Source organism: Cydia splendana, chromosome 14 (assembly GCF_910591565.1).
Source record: "Cydia splendana chromosome 14, ilCydSple1.2, whole genome shotgun sequence".
In the NCBI taxonomy this organism is placed as follows: Eukaryota; Metazoa; Arthropoda; class Insecta; order Lepidoptera; family Tortricidae; genus Cydia; species Cydia splendana.
The window spans coordinates 17,360,294-17,378,684 of NC_085973.1; the positions used below are offsets into that span (position 1 = coordinate 17,360,294).

The 18,391-nt window shown below is 39.8% G+C and overlaps 3 protein-coding genes and 1 long non-coding RNA gene across 4 annotated transcripts in view; 2 read left to right on the plus strand and 2 right to left on the minus strand.

Annotated features, from left to right (window-relative positions):
* LOC134796729 (fumarate hydratase, mitochondrial-like) overlaps positions 1–5,316 on the plus strand; it is a 29,168-nt gene extending 23,852 nt beyond the window's left edge. Inside the window, exon 11 of the mRNA XM_063768922.1 lies at positions 5,216–5,316. Coding sequence (XP_063624992.1) covers positions 5,216–5,219 — 4 coding nt within the window. The 3' untranslated portion in view covers positions 5,220–5,316. The remainder of the gene's footprint in view (positions 1–5,215) is intronic.
* LOC134796814 (uncharacterized) overlaps positions 1–18,391 on the minus strand; it is an 84,987-nt gene that overhangs the window by 9,380 nt on the left and 57,216 nt on the right. The window lies entirely within an intron of this gene.
* On the plus strand, positions 5,410–12,448 carry LOC134796786 (fumarate hydratase, mitochondrial-like). The gene is made up of 3 exons (XM_063769006.1): positions 5,410–5,568; positions 10,252–10,382; positions 11,126–12,448. The coding sequence occupies exons 1-3, from the start codon at positions 5,442–5,444 to the stop codon at positions 11,255–11,257; spliced, it is 390 nt and encodes a 129-aa protein (XP_063625076.1). The 5' UTR covers positions 5,410–5,441; the 3' UTR covers positions 11,258–12,448.
* Positions 14,818–17,924, minus strand: LOC134796716 (RUN domain-containing protein 1). The gene is made up of 2 exons (XM_063768904.1): positions 17,268–17,924; positions 14,818–16,600 (listed from the first exon to the last, which is right to left on the minus strand). Exons 1-2 carry the CDS (start codon positions 17,711–17,713, stop codon positions 15,406–15,408), a joined length of 1,641 nt encoding a protein of 546 aa, XP_063624974.1. The 5' UTR covers positions 17,714–17,924; the 3' UTR covers positions 14,818–15,405.

Below are 18,391 nucleotides of genomic sequence, written 5' to 3' on the forward strand. Positions count from 1 at the left end.
TATAAGGGCATTTCACAAAAAAGGTTGCTTTGTCTGGGACGTGATGCGATTACCTCAATAACGTGCAGAAATCTGTTGTACTTATAATTCATTGGTTTCTTAGCTTCATCTGAAGTGTTAAAAAAAATAGCATCTTCTTCACACTTCTGGAATGCCCCTATATGGCCATGATTATGTATACCATAATTGATTGATGTTCGAATCGAAGCGTAAAAGCACTGTAAAGTGGAAAAGTGCTACAAAATGTATTTGCTGTGTTTACAACAGGCGTTGTACGGCGGCTTAATATTGTAACTTGAGTTTCCTTGAGTGCGAATCTAGTTAAGATATCGTAACTGTGTAATTGTGTAATTATACAAATGTGTAATTGTATAGTTACACATTTGACTACCGTAAATGTAAATCCGTATAACGACAAGAATAATATAAATATGTTTCTTTCGAGAGTGATAACGGGCCCTAAATGACATAGAGGATATCGTCTTTCTGTAAACATGATTTGACGTTAAAAGCTAATATTTCTCCCTTTCAAGATAACTGCCAATTTAGTAATTTAAAAAAAGGAATTAATTGAACATTATGTTTTGAAAATCTCGAGGACTTCAATATTCCAGTATTTTCTTTTTATAAGCATCCTATCATAAAATCTAAATTAAGTAACTTATAAAATCATGAATTGGATGTATAGAATTTAGAACTGTTGTATAAGTATTGCTAATTTTTAGCAAAAGTAAATAAATGTGTTTGCATTTAGTTATTTCTGTGTCCTACTTCAATTTATTATTTTTATTTGAGTAAAGATTCCAAATTTGTACCTACAACGAAAATTGAATTTGTACTTACATAATTTTTTATTGTACATATAATATATCTTTCGGTTAATTCCAACGTTTTGTATTGTACATTTTGTATATCCTCATTTTGTTTTTTCTTTAAGAGTTTTATTTACTATACACCAATAAAGATAATAATTAGTTATAAGCAATATATTTGTCTAAGTTACTGAGTGCATTTGATTTATTCGGGGTCAATAAAAGGGTCAGGGAAAGGTAGTCTTTCAACTACTTTGTCGATAACGTATACAGGCCGACTCACAAGAGTGAATGGAATGAATGAGTGAATTAAAATATCTATATGTTGCTCTGACTACCCATAGTACCGATACATATTCTCAGTATCTTTAGGTATTTAAATAAAAGTAAACAAAAGCTACCCTCAAATGGCTCCTTAACCCAGTTGAGGGTAGATGTAGACATTACACGATCAAATAAAGTCAGGTCGTCAGTGACAGATCCAGGCGGTTTTGTATTTGGTTGGTTAACCAATAAATGTTATAACTACCCGAAAATGTACAAATTGTTTGTTTACTTTTATTTAAATACCTAAAGATACAGACTATACATGTAGTCTGTTCGAGGTACGGAAAACGGTGAAAAATATAGATAATACTCCTAAAAATACGTGTGATACCTCATTCGATTCGTAATGATGTCTAGAAAAATGTATTCGAAGCGTGTATTAGCACACAAAAAATTACAAAAGTTATTAACAAAAAAAGGGAGAAAAAAGTAGATATGTCTTATTTCCCAAATATCTCAAAAAGTATTAATATTTAAGAAACCAAAATTAATATTATAAAAGAGGAGGATATTTTCAATCAAACATTCCATACTTGCAGAACTGTATTTCCACTATTTATACTTCTTTTTCAACGCTGAACACAGCCCTCCGCGTCTCATATTCGGGAAACGCGCGGTGTGAAAAAGCGATTACATAACATTAAATATAATTTTAAAGGTATTAACCCCTGGAACGCCGAACCGACAAACGTACTTGTACCCGTCAGATGCCTAGTGCCCGATCCGTCCCATCCCCCTCAAATGCCGGATAGGCTCGCGTACGTGCACCCGTCAACTGCCGCGATAAAAAAAAAGTGCTATAGTGCAAATGATATAAAACTCTATTTTTAAGTGTTTAGATCTCAAAATTGTAAAAATATAATACAATAAATTTGGTGACTGATAAGGCACAAGGCAGTTGAGACAGTTTGTACAGATCTGGGACTAGACAGTTGACGGGTACAAAAATTGAAGACCCTCCGGCAGTTGACAGGACTGGTACGGATATGGCACTAGGCGTCCCAAGGGTTAAATGTTCAAAGAAAAATTTAGAAAAAAATATGGTGTATTTAAAATATGTCAACAAATGTAATACTTGTATAAAGGACCATGGGCAAATTTGTATGGGCACTGTCCCCACCCACCAACAGAAATGAAACATGTCTCATTTAATAGATCTTGGCAAACTGATGATTTTTTACTATGACGAGAATCGCCCTATGTATGGGGTTTTTTTCTGTCCCTAAGCAGTTATGTTTTCATGGCGGTGTTCCGGTTTGAAGGGTGAGACATGGCAGTGCAATTACTGGGTATTGTGGCATAAGATCTTTACGTCACATGGTCGGTAACGCGTATTACGTGATAACCATGAGTTGTTACATCCGTCTATAGGCTGCGGTGACTGTTTACCATCACGCAGCCCCGCATGCTTGTTTATCAATCAACTAGTATAATAAAAAAACAAAAACTTTCAATGAAATGAGCAAAAAATATGTAAAAACAAAACACGGTTTTCCAAGAAAACCCCATACATATGGCGATCCTCGTCATAGTAAAAAATCATCAGGTTGCTAAGATCTATTAAATGAGACATGTTTCATTTCTGTTGGTGGGTGGGGACATTTCTGCCCATGGTCCTTTATCTTAAAGTTATTTTTTCAACAAGTTAGGCAATTGTTAATGAACAAAATTTTCTCGAAATTCCTTCTTCATTGAAAACGAATAAAAAATGTATAAATAACTATTGTAAAATTTTGTCGCTTTCTAGAGCCCTTCTCATATACATGCTTAATAAGATCACGCTATAAAAGTTCTGAAAAAAAACCGGGCAAGTGCGAGTCGGACTCGCGCACGAAGGGTTCCGTACCATAATGCAAAAAAAAACGAAAAAAAAAGAAAAAAAAAACGGTCACCCATCCAAGTAATGACCACTCCCGACGTTGCTTAACTTTGGTCAAAAATCACGTTTGTTGTATGGGAGCCCCATTTAAATCTTTATTTTATTCTGTTTTTAGTATTTGTTGTTATAGCGGCAACAGAAATACATCATCTGTGAAAATTTCAACTGTCTAGCTATCACGGTTCGTGAGATACAGCCTGGTGACAGACAGACGGACGGACGGACGGACGGACAGCGAAGTCTTAGTAATAGGGTCCCGTTTTACCCTTTGGGTACGGAACCCTAAAAATTAATAGTTTGGTTATAATATTGTTTTATATTTTACAATTTTACCTTGATTTTTCGTTCTACGTCAATTTTCTATGTTATTCTAAAACTTATTTTAAGCAAACTATTAACTTTATTAAAATTTTATATTGTGATCTTATTAAGCATGTATATGAGAAGGGCTCTAGAAAGCGACAAAATTTTACAATAGTTATTTATACATTTTATTTTCGTTTTCAATAAAGAAGGAATTTCGAGAAAATTTTGTTTATTAACAATTGCATAACTCACTGAAAAAATAACTTTAAGATAAATTTATACAAGTAGTACATTTGTTAACATGTTTTAAATACACCATTTTTTTTTATTTTTCAATCAATATTTAATGTCTTTAAAATCATATTTAATGTTACGTAATGGCTTTTTCACGCCGCGCGCGTTTCTCGAAAATGAGGCGCGGAGGGCTGTGTTCAGCGTTGAAAAAAAAGTTGTAAATAATGGAAATACAGTTCTGCAAGTAAGGAATGTTTGATTGGAAATATCCTCCTCTTTTATAATATGAATTTTGGTTTCTTAAATATTAATACTTTTTGAGATATTTGGGAAATAAGACAAATCTACTTTTTTCTCCCTTTTTTTGTTAATAACTTTTGTAATTTTTTGTGTGCTAATACACGCTTCGAATACATTTTTCTAGACATCATTACGAATCTAATGAGGTATCACACGTATTTTTAGGAGTATTATCTATATTTTCACCGTTTTCCGTACCTCGAACAGACTAATGTGGCACTCGTACAATAAATGAATTATTCGTGCCAGCTTTCGAGAATCAAACTTTCAGCATCGTTCCTTTCCATTATTTCTCGCCTATTCAGACATTGGCCACTGGCTAAAAACGTCACGTGTGGGTCTAATTGACATTACTGTTTACATACATGCAGCTGCTGCAGTCAGACTAAAATGAAATTCTACACCGTGTTTTTTTTGATTTCCGTTAATTTCAAGGGTGCATTCCTGAGCTTAAATCAAGTAACTTTCTCAAAGACACCGATGTTCTAATTAACTCCATTTCGGAGATAATCCATAATTTATTTTTTTCCTATAAGGCCTCTACAAGCGTGTACACTTGCCTTAGGGCCGGCTTACATATTGATTAGTGTTTAGAATGAGTTCATACATTTGCTACTAAACTTAAGTACAATCTCGGTCGATTGATGTACGAAATGACATTGATATGTCACAGATTTCAATTGTTTGGTTGAGTTAAATGTAATGCCCGTGTTACAACAACGCTATATGCTACATTTAATTACTTTTTAAACAAAAAAGAAATAAAAAAAAAATTTTTTTTTTTGAAAATTAACTATGGGGCTATTCATAAATTACGTCATTTCAAATTAGGGGGGGGGGGGTCTGGACATCGGATGACGGTAGCAGGAAGTAGGAGGAAATGGGGTCATTTGAAGCATGATTTTTGGATGATTATAGGGGGGGGGGGTCAAAAATCGTCAAAAATCGATGACGTAATTTATGGACAGCCCCTATGCCATTTAGTTCTTATAAACGTACTTAACTATACCCCGAAGTTAACGGAATTCAATAAAAACACGGTGTAGAGAATGGCTGAAGTAAAAAAGAATAACTCACCTTGGTTGGTAATCATTGAGTGTTTAAAAGGTGGGATATTATGTACGTAACTTTTTGCATGAAATCATTAATTGCTGTTAACTAAGTGAAAAATTATGAATATATGTATTTCGGAAATTTCTCTAAATTTCTTACGAGAAACGAAATCTTCCATTTCCAAAATGGACTCTTTTATTTTTTTGTATAATTTTCCACTCAATCACGAGAAGTTTACATTTTTGAAACTTCACAACTTCGATATGTGCCCTTGCTTCTCAGGTTAATTCTCAAATATTTTCAGGTAAGGTGAACCCGACGCAGTGCGAAGCGATCACCATGTTGTCGGCGCAAGTGATGGGCAACCACGTCGCCTGCACCATAGGCGGAGCCACGGGACACTTCGAACTCAACGTGTTCAAGACCATGATGGTGGCTAATGTGCTCCGGTCTATTAGGCTAATTGGTTAGTGTTTAAGTATGTTAAGTCGGTGTAAGGTAAGGACCCGACGTAGTGCGAAGCCTTAACTATGATCGTATCGCAAGTGATCGGCAACCACGTGGCCTGCAGCATGGGCGGAGCCACGGGACACTTCGAACTCAACGTGTTCAAGACCATGATGGTGGCTAATGTGCTGCGGTCTATTAGGCTTATTGGTTAGTATTTAAGTATGTTAAGTCGGTGTAAGATAAGGACCGGACGCAGTGCGAAGCCTTAACTATGATCGCGGCGCAAATGATCGGCAACCACGTGGCCTGCACCATGGGCGGCGCCACGGGACACTTTGAGCTAAACGTGCTCGTGATGGTGGCTAATGTGTTGCTGCCTATTAGGCGTATTGGTTAGTGTTCAAGTATGTTAAGACGGTGTAAGATAAGGACCCGACAGTTTCATGTAATTACCCTAATAGCATTTTCTTGTAGGGATTTTGTTGGGCCTTTGTTTACGTATTAGTTGGGCAACCGTTATATTTGGCCGTACGATTTGCTGGAGGGCCCTCGACAAAGGCCCTCCCGAAGATTCCCAACAGAGGGCCATAAGAGTAATTTTTTCGTTGGGCCTATTTAAATAAATCATACAATTATTCAACGGTGGTGGTTTTGGTTGGGCCGTGGTTGGGCCTATACACATTTGTTTGATGGTTGGTTAATTGTTACATTTGGCCGTACGATTTGCTGGAGGGCCCTCGACAAAGGCCCTCCCGAAGATTCCCAACAGAGGGCCATTAGAGTAATTTTTTCGTTGGGCCTATTTAAATAAATCATACAATTATTCGACGGTGGTGGTTTTGGTTGGGCCGTGGTTGGGCCTATACACATTTGTTTGATGGTTGGTTAATTGAACATTTGGCCGTATGGCTTGCTGTAGGACCAACTGCAAAAAAATAAAAAAGGGCAATTTTTTCGTTGTGCTTCTGTTTGCAAATTCAACAATTACCCAACGGCAAGTCAGGTAGGTCGGTAGGTAGTCGTGCACCAGGTTGAAGGCCCAACACAGCTTGTCCCACAAAGGGCCAACATTGTAAATTTAACGTTGGGCCTTGTGTAGGATTCTTACAATACTACCGTAGGTAAATAGTTGTGTAATTTATAGTGTGCCGCCTACAGTCTAATTATGTAATGGGCTTTTGTTTACGAATCCTACAGTTACCCTACGTTAAGTAAGTGGTTGTGTAATACGACGTTGGGCCTTTGTTGATAAATATTACAATTACACTACGGTAGGCATTGGTTGTATCCACATGAAGGCCCTAGGCTAGGCAGCATTTGTTGTTAATCTTCTCTGTATCGTTCCAATTTTAGTATATGTACTGCCGAAGCAAGTACACTTACTATACACTCTAATTTGTATATATACTAACCGCACTTCGAAACTTCGTAAGCGAGATTTATGTTTTTTGGGATTTAAATTGAGAAAATGTTGGTAATATACAATTTTTTAAATTTATGTATAAATTTTATAGTTATAGCTATTAGATTTATAAGTTACTTTAAAAAAATATTATGATTATATCCGGAATAATGGAGAAAATAACTATAACTTCGATGTTTGGAGACAGTAACGCCATCTAGTGACGCCACAAGCAAACTCAACTGGTATTGTTGGGCATCAGTACCACAGCCAATGTTGGTAAATGCGATATTTGTGCTCACTGGGCCAACGAATGTTATCGTTGTTTAGCCACCGGTACCAAAATACACAAAGGCCCATTGTTAGGCGTCAGGCCACAGCCAATGTTGGTAAATACGATATTTGTCATCATTGGGCCATCGGATGATATCTTTGACTAGCCAACGTTACCAAAATACACAAAGGCCCATTGTTGGGCATCCGTGCCACAACCAATGTTGGTAAATGCGGTATTCGTCACCATTGGGCCAACGAATGTTATCGTTGTTTAGCGAACGGTAGCAAAATATACAAAGGCCCATTGTTAGGCCTCAATGCTACAGCCAATGTTGGTAAATGCGATATTTGTCGTCATTGGGCCATCGTATGATATCGTTGATTAGCCAACGTTACCAAAATAAACAAAGGCCCATTGTTGGGCATCAGTGCCACAGTCTGTGTTGGTAAATGCGATATTTGTCGTCATTGGGCCATCGGATGATATCGTTGATTAGCCAACGTTACCAAAATAAACAAAGGCCCGTTGTTGGGCATCAATGCTACAGCCAATGTTGGTAAATGTGATATTTGTCGTCATTGGGCCATCGGATGATATCGTTGATTAGCCAACGTTACCAAAATAAACAAAGGCCCATTGTTGGGCATCAGTGCCACAGCCAATGTTGGTAAGTGCGGTATTCGTCACCATTGGGGCAACGAATGTTATCGTTGTTTAGCCAACGTTACCAAAATAAACAAAGGCCCATTGTTGGGTATCAGTGCCACAGCCAATGTTGGTAAATGCGATATTTGTCATCATTGGGCCATCTGATGATTTCCTTGACTAGCCAACGTTACCAAAATACACAAAGGCCCATTGTTGGGCATCCGTGCCACAGCCAATGTTGGTAAATGCGGTATTCGTCACCATTGGGCCAACGAATGTTATCGTTGTTTAGCGAACGGTAGCAAAATACACAAAGGCCCATTGTTGGGCATCACTGCCACTGCCAATGTTGGTAAATGCGATATATGTCATCATTGGGCCAACGAATATTATCGTTGTTTAGCCAACGGTACCAAAATACACAAAGGCCCATTGTTGGGCATCTGTGCCACAGCGAATGTTGGTAAATGCGATGGTGGGCCAATACAAAATTAATGTTGGCTACGGAACGAACCTCATCCCAACGTTTTCCCTACCGTTGGCACCGTGGGCCCCAACGAAAATGCTACTAGGGTAGGGTTTATTATTGCTAGCTTTCAAATTTCAATGATGTTGGATAGTGCGTCACATATTTGGGTACCTAGGACAAAAGGCTTAAAAATTTTTAGAGAATTTTCCGACATACAGAGGTTTAATCACTTTTTATTATTATATAAGCCTATACGGTGTTTCACTGCTGGGCAAAGGCCTCCCCCCTCGATTTCCATTCGTCTCGGTTTTGAGCAATCTCCGGCCAGTCGTTATATGCGTCCAGGGGCCGATTGCATAACAAACTACAACTAATATTACAAGCGGAACTCCTTATTTAATAAGTGAAGTTAGAAACACGTTTGTGGACTATGAGAAAGCCTTCGATTCGGTGGAAACATGGGCGGTGCTTGAGTCTCTTCAGCGATGCCATATTGACTATCGGTACATCGAAGTGTTGAAGTGTTTGTATAGTAACGCCACCATGTCGGTCCGAGTACAGGAGCAGAGCACGAGGGCGATTCCATTGCGAAGAGGCGTAAGGCAGGGAAACGTTATCTCTCCGAAACGGTTTACTGCCGTAATGGAAGACGCCTTCAAGCTCCTGGAATGGGAAGGACTTGGCATCAACATCAACGGCGAATACATCACTCACCTTCGGTTTGCCGACGATATCGTAGTCATGGCAAAGTCGATGGAGGAACTCAGCATGATGCTCGATGACCTCAACCGAGTTTCACAACGGGTGGGCTTGAAAATGAACATGGACAAGACGAAACTTATGTCAAATGCCAATGTTGTGCCCATCCCAGTCTCTGTTGGGAACTCGGTACTCGAAGTTGTTGACTCGTACATCTACCTAGGACAAGTAGTCCAATTAGGTAGGTCCAACTTCGAGAAAGAGGTCAACCACCGAATCCAACTCGGTTGGGCAGCGTTCGGGAAACTACGTAATGTCTTTTCGTCCGACATACCTCAGTGCCTCAAGACGAAAGTCTTTAATCAATGTGTGTTACCAGTGATGATTTACGGCTCCGAAACGTGGTCTTTCACTATCGGCCTCATCTCAAAACTCAAAGTCGCTCAACGAGCTATGGAGAGGGCTATGCTCGGAGTTTCTCTACGTGATCGAATCAGAAATGAGGAGATCCGTAGACGAACTAAAGTCACCGACATAGCCCACCGGATTAGCAAGCTGAAGTGGCAATGGGCAGGCTACATTGCACGCAGAGAAGATGGCCGATGGGGTCGAAAAGTGCTCGAGTGGAGACCACGGACTAGCAAGCGCAGCGTAGGACGTCCACCCACAAGATGGACAGACGATCTTGTTAAGGTCGCCGGAAGACGCTGGATGCGGGTCGCTTCCAACCGGCACGTATGGAGGTCCAAGGGGGAGGCCTATGTTCAGCAGTGGACGTCTTATGGCTGAGATGATGAAGTTAGAAAAGGAGTTCCGCTTGTAATATTAGTTGTAGTTTGTTATGCAATCGGCCCCAGGTCGTCCCGCCATCTCCGTCTGGGCCTGCCAGCTCCTCGCCCGTCGTGCGGCACCCATACCGTGGTTATTTTGGCCCACCTCTGTGGGTGCATGCGACAGACATGGCCGGCCCAGTCCCATTTCAGCTTGGCGGACTTAGTTCCAACATCAGTAATGCGCGCAGTAATGCGCGTTTTTGAGCGCAGCGTAGAGTTACGGTTTCGGTCAATCCGTTTTACTCCTAGCGTATGCTGCGCTCCATAGCTCTTTGGCAAACCTTCACTTAATCATTTTATCATAAAAAAACGTAAGTCACATCATATATGACTCATATTATATAGGTAAAAGTAAAGTAAAAACAGTTCTATATTAGCGCCACCCCACACTACGTATCCCGAGCGTCGGCGTCTAGTCAATTCTATGGCTGCTGCTCGACGCAATCTTGGCGCAACTGCGCGGCGACGCCATTTTCCATAGCGCTGACTTGCCGACTCTCAAAAGACGCTATATAGTGTGGGGGTAGACAGCTGCCCCGATAATTACCAAACGACTTCATAGGTGACGGTTGCCAAGCATTCAACAAGAACTGCGCGGTCGGCATCAAAGCCAACGAGGAGAAGATCTCCAAGATCATGCAGGAGTCTCTCATGCTGGTCACCGCGCTCAACCCTCACATCGGATACGATAAGGTGGGTTTCCATATCATTGCCGAATGCTTCGCATATAGGTAACTAGTTACATACTATAATTAGACATGCGATTTTCGGATATTCGTAGGAATTGATGTACCTAGATCAAGGGTAATAATTATTATTTGGAGCCTGTCGTGTCCCACTGCTGGGCAAAGGCCTCCCCCCAATTTCTCCACAAATCTCTGTCCAGTGCTGCCTGACCACTTCTTTAAGAGTCTGTTCATCCCGCCATCAAGGGTTAGGGTTAAAAAGGAAATATGACACAGACCGAATAACCCAACTCGATAAACATTAACCTGACTCTAGATTGTTTTTAAAACGTAAGGCTTGTGCGTTTATTTTGCATAATTGATCTCGACCTATCGTATATTTTTGGAACTGTCTAACACTGCTACCATCACGCTCCGCGATTGATGACCCATTTACGTTATGGAATGTCCAATTTAGCTAGAGCTCAATGAATAGCTAAACATTCACGGACCGTGACGTACCTGTCAGTATCAGTGTTGGACACCTTATGCCCAGTGGCGTAGCTAGGCGTGGGCGAAGTGGGCCGTCGCCCACGGCCTCGCACCCCAAGGGCGGTCTCGCGCGAGGCCCCTTCGGGCACAGTGAAAGAAAAGGGCCTCGCAGATGCGACTTCGCCCACGGCTAGATTAGTTCACGCTACGCCACTGCTTATGCCCAAGAATGTACCTACACCGGCTACACCCTACCTAATCTTATTTTAATACATTCAGGCGGCCAAAATCGCCAAGACGGCTCACAAAGAAGGCGGCAACCTCAAGGATACGGCCATCAAACTGGGAATACTCACGGCAGAACAATTCGACCAATGGGTGAAGCCGGAGAATATGCTTGGACCTAAGTAGTTAGCGGCCGGTAAACTTCGGACAGAATCCCAAATTGAAATACGAATGCGCAGAATGAAAAAACGAACAATATTGCATTTAAGCACGCGTTAGGTGATGCTGATATTTCTGATAGGTAGATGTTGGTAACTGTCATTAAAATACACTTAACTGTATCTTTTAACCCTTTCAATTGGCCAATGACGCCCACAGACGCGCACGGTTTTGGTTAGAGTCTGCCCCTGCAAATATAATCTAGTTTCTGTTTGATTTTTTTATGGCATTTGGTCTTGATTAAAACGTTCATAAATTCAATATATAAACTAGAGTTAGACCAAGAAAAGTCTGCAGCGATTTTGATAGCCCACGCAGTGCAAGTGTTATTTTAAACTTCAACCTTCTATGAAATTGTGACATATAAATAACACTTGCATTAAATACGTTGGGCTGTCAAAATCGCTGCACACTTTTCTTGGTCAAACTCTACACGTTTGCGTTAGCGCCCTCATAACAAGGAGTTTGACAGTGATATCGTACGCGGTAAGGGCCACCACACACTAGCGTTTTTTGAGCGTGGGAGTCAGCGCTGAAAATGGCGTCGCTGCGCAGTTGTGCCAAGTGGCGTCGAGCAGCAGACATAGAGTTGACTAGACGCAAACGCTTGGGAGGCGCTAGTGTGGGGGGGGGGGGGGCTAAGGGTTAACCCTTTAACCGCTATTTTTAAAATCCAAATACTAACTTGCCGTTCGTCGTGTTCTTGGCTTGCTTGTTCAAAGGGTTAATGATCAAAACTGAACCCACCTAATAATAAAAAAGTTCTCCAGTGCCCCAGGCCGGATTCGAACCGGTGACTTCAGCATGTCAGTTATGGCGCCAGCCGCGAATGCTGATGAAGATGGAGGTTCGATCCCGGCCTTGGGCAACAGGAGGCCTTAAGTTTATTTAGCAGGTATTAGACAAAATGTTTAAAATTTACGTACTTATTCATTTATCAGTATCTCTAATTTCAACTAGGTAAGTAACACACAATTATTTGGTAATTTATTTTGCTTTGTTCCATACTAGAGTTAATGATTTTTAGGTACATGTATACTGAGAATTGTTTTGTTAGGATGTTTTGAAATTGTTATTGTAAATGTTATTATTTGATGTCAATATACCGCTAAGCCTTTTGTGAATTTACTCATTAAATATATGTTTTTTTTTATTGTGGATTTAGTTTTACTAGCTTTTTTATTTTATTTAATGGTGTAAATTCGCACGTTTTTCGTATTTTAACAGCAGCGGAAAGTAGTTATCATTACCTATACATCGCTTGATCTGGAATTTTTTTTTAAAGAACCGCCTTCTAAATTTATAGGGAAAACCCTCAATAATAATTCTTCTCAATATTTCCCGAACTGATGGCCCTATAGTTAGGTAGATAGGGCGCGGTGTTCAAAATGATCCGCACACAACTTTGTTTTGTTAAATATTACCTATTTAAATCTGAATTCGAGCTCCTGACTGTACTTACCTACCTACTACAACGTTTAGGCGAATAACGGCTCGATTCAGGAAATTAATTAGAGATTAACTTGATACGATATAGTAAAGATAATTTCATTTCCCGAATCGCGCCGTAACACCCACGCTATCTTATTTCTGCCCTCGTACATTTTCGCCCACGTCCCATCGTAGATACTTGTCTAAGTAAACAGAGAGAGCGTACCGCGAACCACGTTCGACGTGTTGCCTCCCTGTCACACTAACGTACGATTTTACAAGTACGACAGAGAGGCAACACGTCAAACGTGGTTCTCGGTAGGCCCTCAGGGTAGCGTACGTGGGCTTCAGTGGATTTTGTTTACGACTCCTAGGACAGAGTCGTAAAGTTATATATAGATAGGTACTCCTCGGATCCCAGAGACGTTCGTAAATAACAAATTCCATGATTAATTACCTATTACATATTAAATATGACAAGGTTCCAATTCCAATTCATAACAAAACGAAAGCTTTTGAGATGCGGGAAAGTACGCACACGCGCATAATCATTGGTGAAAGGAATGGTTACTTTGATAGCATATACAGTGTGGAAAGATAAGTCGGGGCCTGGAGGGAAAATACCTTAAATCCTTAAGCTGGCTCATTTTACTTAAAGGAGACATTCCTTTATTTTTAAAAAGAAACAAAACTGCATTCAAAGATATTTCTGTTTTTCTTCAATTTGGCTTGTCTAAAAAAATCTTGTGTACTAAATATTCGATTTTATGGATATTTTGTACGACAGACGAGTGTAAGACCTAATGTTTCTTGGAGAAATGTTATCATTGACATTAACTGTATATGACTGTATCGACTAGTAGAATAAAATTGCGAGTGTTTATTTTTTGGATTTTTTAGTTGGTTCGAGTCCCGGACGAGGCAAACGAGTTTTAGAAAATCTTTGAATGCAGTTATGTTTCTTTTTAAAAATAAAGGAATGTCTCCTTTAAGTAAAATGAGCCAGCTTAAGGATTTAAGGTAGTTTCCCTCCAGGGCCCGACTTATCTTTCCACACTGTATATGGCATATCGCTGCCCCAATATTACAGGGTTCTATGTTACATTTTCAAGATAGTTGAAATTCGACTTAATGTCACTATGACAATGCTCAAATTTCAGTTCTATAAAAGTGAAACATAGAACCCTGTAATATTGGGGCAGCGATATGCCATTCATGCCAACGCTTAAGGCTCCGTCACACAGGCGCGTTACGCGGGCGGCGCGTGGGCGGGGCGCGCCGCTTTTTCATATAAAACGCTCACGCCCGGCCCTGAAAACGCGCCGGTGTGACGGAACCTTTAGGGCTCATTTAGACGATGCGAGAACTCGCGTGCGAGTATCATTACATTGCGGGTTTTGAACGGTCGGTTGAATTGGACGTAACCAACAGTCCGTAATGTAACTAAAATCCCATGCGAGTTCGCGCGCAGTCTAGATCAGCCCTTACGAGCGTTTTTGGCGCTTTGTTATGGGCAAGATAACTCGCGACGGCTTGTGTTCTTGACTGTTAATATTGAAATTGTTACTAATTTTAGTTCTAATGAAAAGGAAATCGTGACTACTTCGAAAAAAACTCGTATCTTGTTCTGTCAATAAAAATAAATAAGGTTTTGGCAAAAATTTCATTTTTGGTACAAGCTTTTATCGCTGAATGTACTTTTCTTACTACAGGCAACTAATACTCATCGAGACAATTCTAAAAACCCCTAACACAATTAGGTTGCGCTGTTTCATCACAGAGTTCCTATGGCCACCTCCTGTCTCCATAATCAGATCAGCTCGACGGTACCATAATATTGCATTGTCATCCGATTTATACATGCATGCAAAATTTCAGCTCAATCGGAAACCGGGAAGTGGATCAAATTTAACTTGCAAGATTTGATTACAGAACGACAGACAACGGTCAGGTGAAACTAAATAAAAGCTTGTAATAATAAAATGTGGTAACTATGGATGGTATGCAATTGCGTTTTAACTTTGAGTAGCAGTGCGAGATACGAGATTTTTTCAAAGTAGTGACGAAATAGGATAAGATAAAATAAAATAAACATAGATGCTTTAGCTACCGTTATATTTAGCGATAATATTCCGTCATTTACAGGTTGCGCTCTTAACAATTACTTTGGTACATCTTTGGTACGGTTTGGTAACTTAGTACAAGTAAAATACTATATCACAATACTGGATTGTATTGATTGCTTCACAAACTATGTACTATAAAGACTATTACATGATTGGAGAACATTTGTCATTCCCTTTCGCTGCCATTCGTCATAATTATACCTAAATGTCATTCATTCCCAACATATTTGATACAAGAAAATCACAATTGAAAGCGTTTGATATGGCGCTGTGTATATAACTTTGTGTCCTCATTACACCTCTGTGGCATTGAATGGGTTATTAGAGAGCAATTTAGATCAGTTTATAAGGACTAGTACCTATTTACTCAAGAAATATACATATTTTTATTCTGATAAGTGAAGCCAGTGGCCAGAACAAATTTCTAAATCTAATAATATGTACTTGGAATACTAAAATGGACTAGAACCAATTTATCAATTAGGCTAAGTACATAATAAATGCATTTCAGGCCTTACTTATTGATTATGTATAATATTATTCTTAAAAATAAATAACTTACATAAACACATCTTTGATATTTTGGAACTGTTTTACAGCGAGATCGACTGGTAAGTCAAAATTGTGTGGGGTTAGTCGGTCTAAACTCTGCAGGGCATCTTGAAACCCAGTATTGACAACATAGCTGGTTGAAGAGTAATATGAATCAACCAGAGACCGGCATTTAAGTATTATATTCAGCCAGAGCACTAATTTGTGAGAATTTAAAGCAGCACAGACGAATGCTTTAAAATGAGCATCATAACTTCTCTTATAAGGTGTATGAGAAGCTATGATACTACCAATAGCGCTTAATAAACTTTGTTTGTTGGAAATAGCATTTCCACCGACAATGTCTAAGTTGAAACTCTGACTGAGTTTCCTAGCAGGTGTAGAATTGAATCGGTCACCATCATTGATCTCATAGTAACGTAAAATGAGATCCCATACATGTGTGGCACTAGACGATGATCTCCGGACAGGGAAGCACCCTATTATAGGGACTAGAGAGTTTGACTCCGGTCCTGTTAGGCCGTGTTGAAGCAAATCACGGATATTTACAGCTAAATGTCTCCTTACTGCTGTTGTTAATGGTATATCATTGATTACAACGCCACCTTCTTCAGACTCACTGTCATATGTGTCCATTATGTTATGATTTTGTCTGTTACGGGAGACCAGATGGAGAACGGCATCAATAGACATTTCTAGCTTCGCTCTTAGATTACCCCAATGTGTGACAATAGTTGATGATTGCCTCTCAACTTTTCTACTTGAGTTTGGTGAACAACCAAACTGTGAGACGGTGAAAATTTGAATTAATGTACTTGCTTTTCTCATTAAATTAATAGTCTCTGTCCGAAGATCGTCATTATTAGCTTTGTTTTTGCTAAATGTCTTGTCAAAAGAGTTCTGTGATTTTGTACTTTTTGGTTCTGGTGTTTTAGATTTTGAGTTTTTCAGATCTTCATTTTTCATCAGTTTTATAAACTTCTGCATATCTTCGATATGAGCTTGTAGTTTGCAGATGATTTCTTCTTTAGAGAGCTGTTTGTCAGCATATTGCCGGACTGCACAGTTGATCTGATGTCTCAGTTCATCTGCACTTAGTGGCTGGTGACAACCTTCTTCCAAACTGCGGTCTATTTCAGATCGTAAATGTTCTATAAGAGTTCTGTGCTGTTTGTCACTTGCTTGTGGATCAACAGCAAACCTATAAACAAGTAAAAATTTTGAAAATTATCTCGCATTTTTATTATTTATTGCCTATAATTATTACTTAAATAAAGAAATACATACTTAGATAAGTACATAATCATTAACATAACTCAGGAACAAATATTTATGGTGAACACACAAATAAATACCCTTACCAGGATTCAAACAAAGTCACACATTTACTAATACCGACTAGGCTAGGAAGCCGAGACTGTAAAACTATCAATTCATACCAAAGCCTTTGTGAGTTGGCTGCAAACTTTTCTAAAAGAGCCTTCTATAGTAAAAAAATGTTAATATCTATACCCCACTAAAAGAGCTCCATACTTCACATATTTCTGATCATTAGGGCTCACTTAGACAATGCGAGAACTCGCATTCGGGTTTTATTACATTGCGGTTTTTGATCGGTCGGTTGAATTATTGGATATAACCAACAGTCCGCAATGTAACTAAAATCGCATGCGACTTCGCGCGCCGTCTAAATCAGCCCTTACTCTTTGTTGTCTGTAAGTATAAATGTAAAAAAAAATCTTATAGAGCCATGCTTAAGGATCCATGTTTTCAGTGGATGGTAAAGGCACTTGTAGCCTAATCTTTTATACACAGCCAAAAAACGGAACCCGCTCTGCATCTGTATGATTTAGAAGGGCATCATTTACCTTTCGAGTTCCTTCAGCTGTGTCTGCAACCTCTCGATAAAGTGCGCCTGTTTGGTGCGCTGTCGACGTATCTTCGTCTCCAGCTCCACACATTCCGCGCAACTCGCCTCTCCAGAGCTCCCCTGCGGCGCTGCCCTCGCCCCTGGCACTCCTCGCGATGTAAATTCCTCCAACTCCTTCAACATAGCATCCCTCTCCTCCGGCGACGCTTTCAATATCTGTCGCAAACGAAACTCCACTTGCGCCAGGTGCGAGGTCAAAGAAAACACGGAAGAAGATAGTATCTCTTGTTCTTCCTCCAATGCGTGCAATCTGTCCCCAGAATTCTGCGGAATCTCGTCGCATAACGTCTCCTTAGGAGCCCCCAGGGGCTCCCGACGGGGCTCCTGCCAGATAGGGATCTCGCCACCGTCATCATAATCGCTGGGACTATCGCTTACATCCATGACTTTATTTTGCTCACAATTTTCGGATAAATCATAAAACTGTCGTGTTTATGTTTGGAAACATTTTGATTGGAATGTAAATAATCACATTTATAATGTGTTTTTGAGAAAATACTAGTTTACAGGTACTTTAGCTAGGCAGAAACTGAAATCACACAAAACTGAAACCTGAAAGAAAACGATTTACGTCACTGAAAATTACGGACGTCACTCGATAATTGAACGAATGAGTGAATGGTTTGAAAAAAAAATCCTAAGATAGGTAAACGAATGGGGAGCCACTAATGTACAACCAAATAATGCTCAACCCAAGAATGTACAGCCCAATAATTGGCGTCCATGGTGGACGCGTATTATTGGGCTGTACATTCCTGGGTTGAGCATTCTCGGTCCGCGCAAGATTGGTCCGGGGCGATAATACGAAGCCACTCTTTTCACAGGGCAATAATGTACGACCCCATAATTCGCATCCACTAATTTGAGTCCCTTGGCTTTCAATTATTGGGCTGCGCATTATTGGTACAGGTCGAGAAAGCTCGACCCAATAATGTACGACCCAATAATTGGAAGCCAAAAACCAGAGACATTCTTTTTTTTAAGGGAGCTGTCAAAATTAGTAGGGACGTTCTTGACAATTTAAAAATAATCGGTTTTTTCTAGTGCCATCTTTCAGTGACA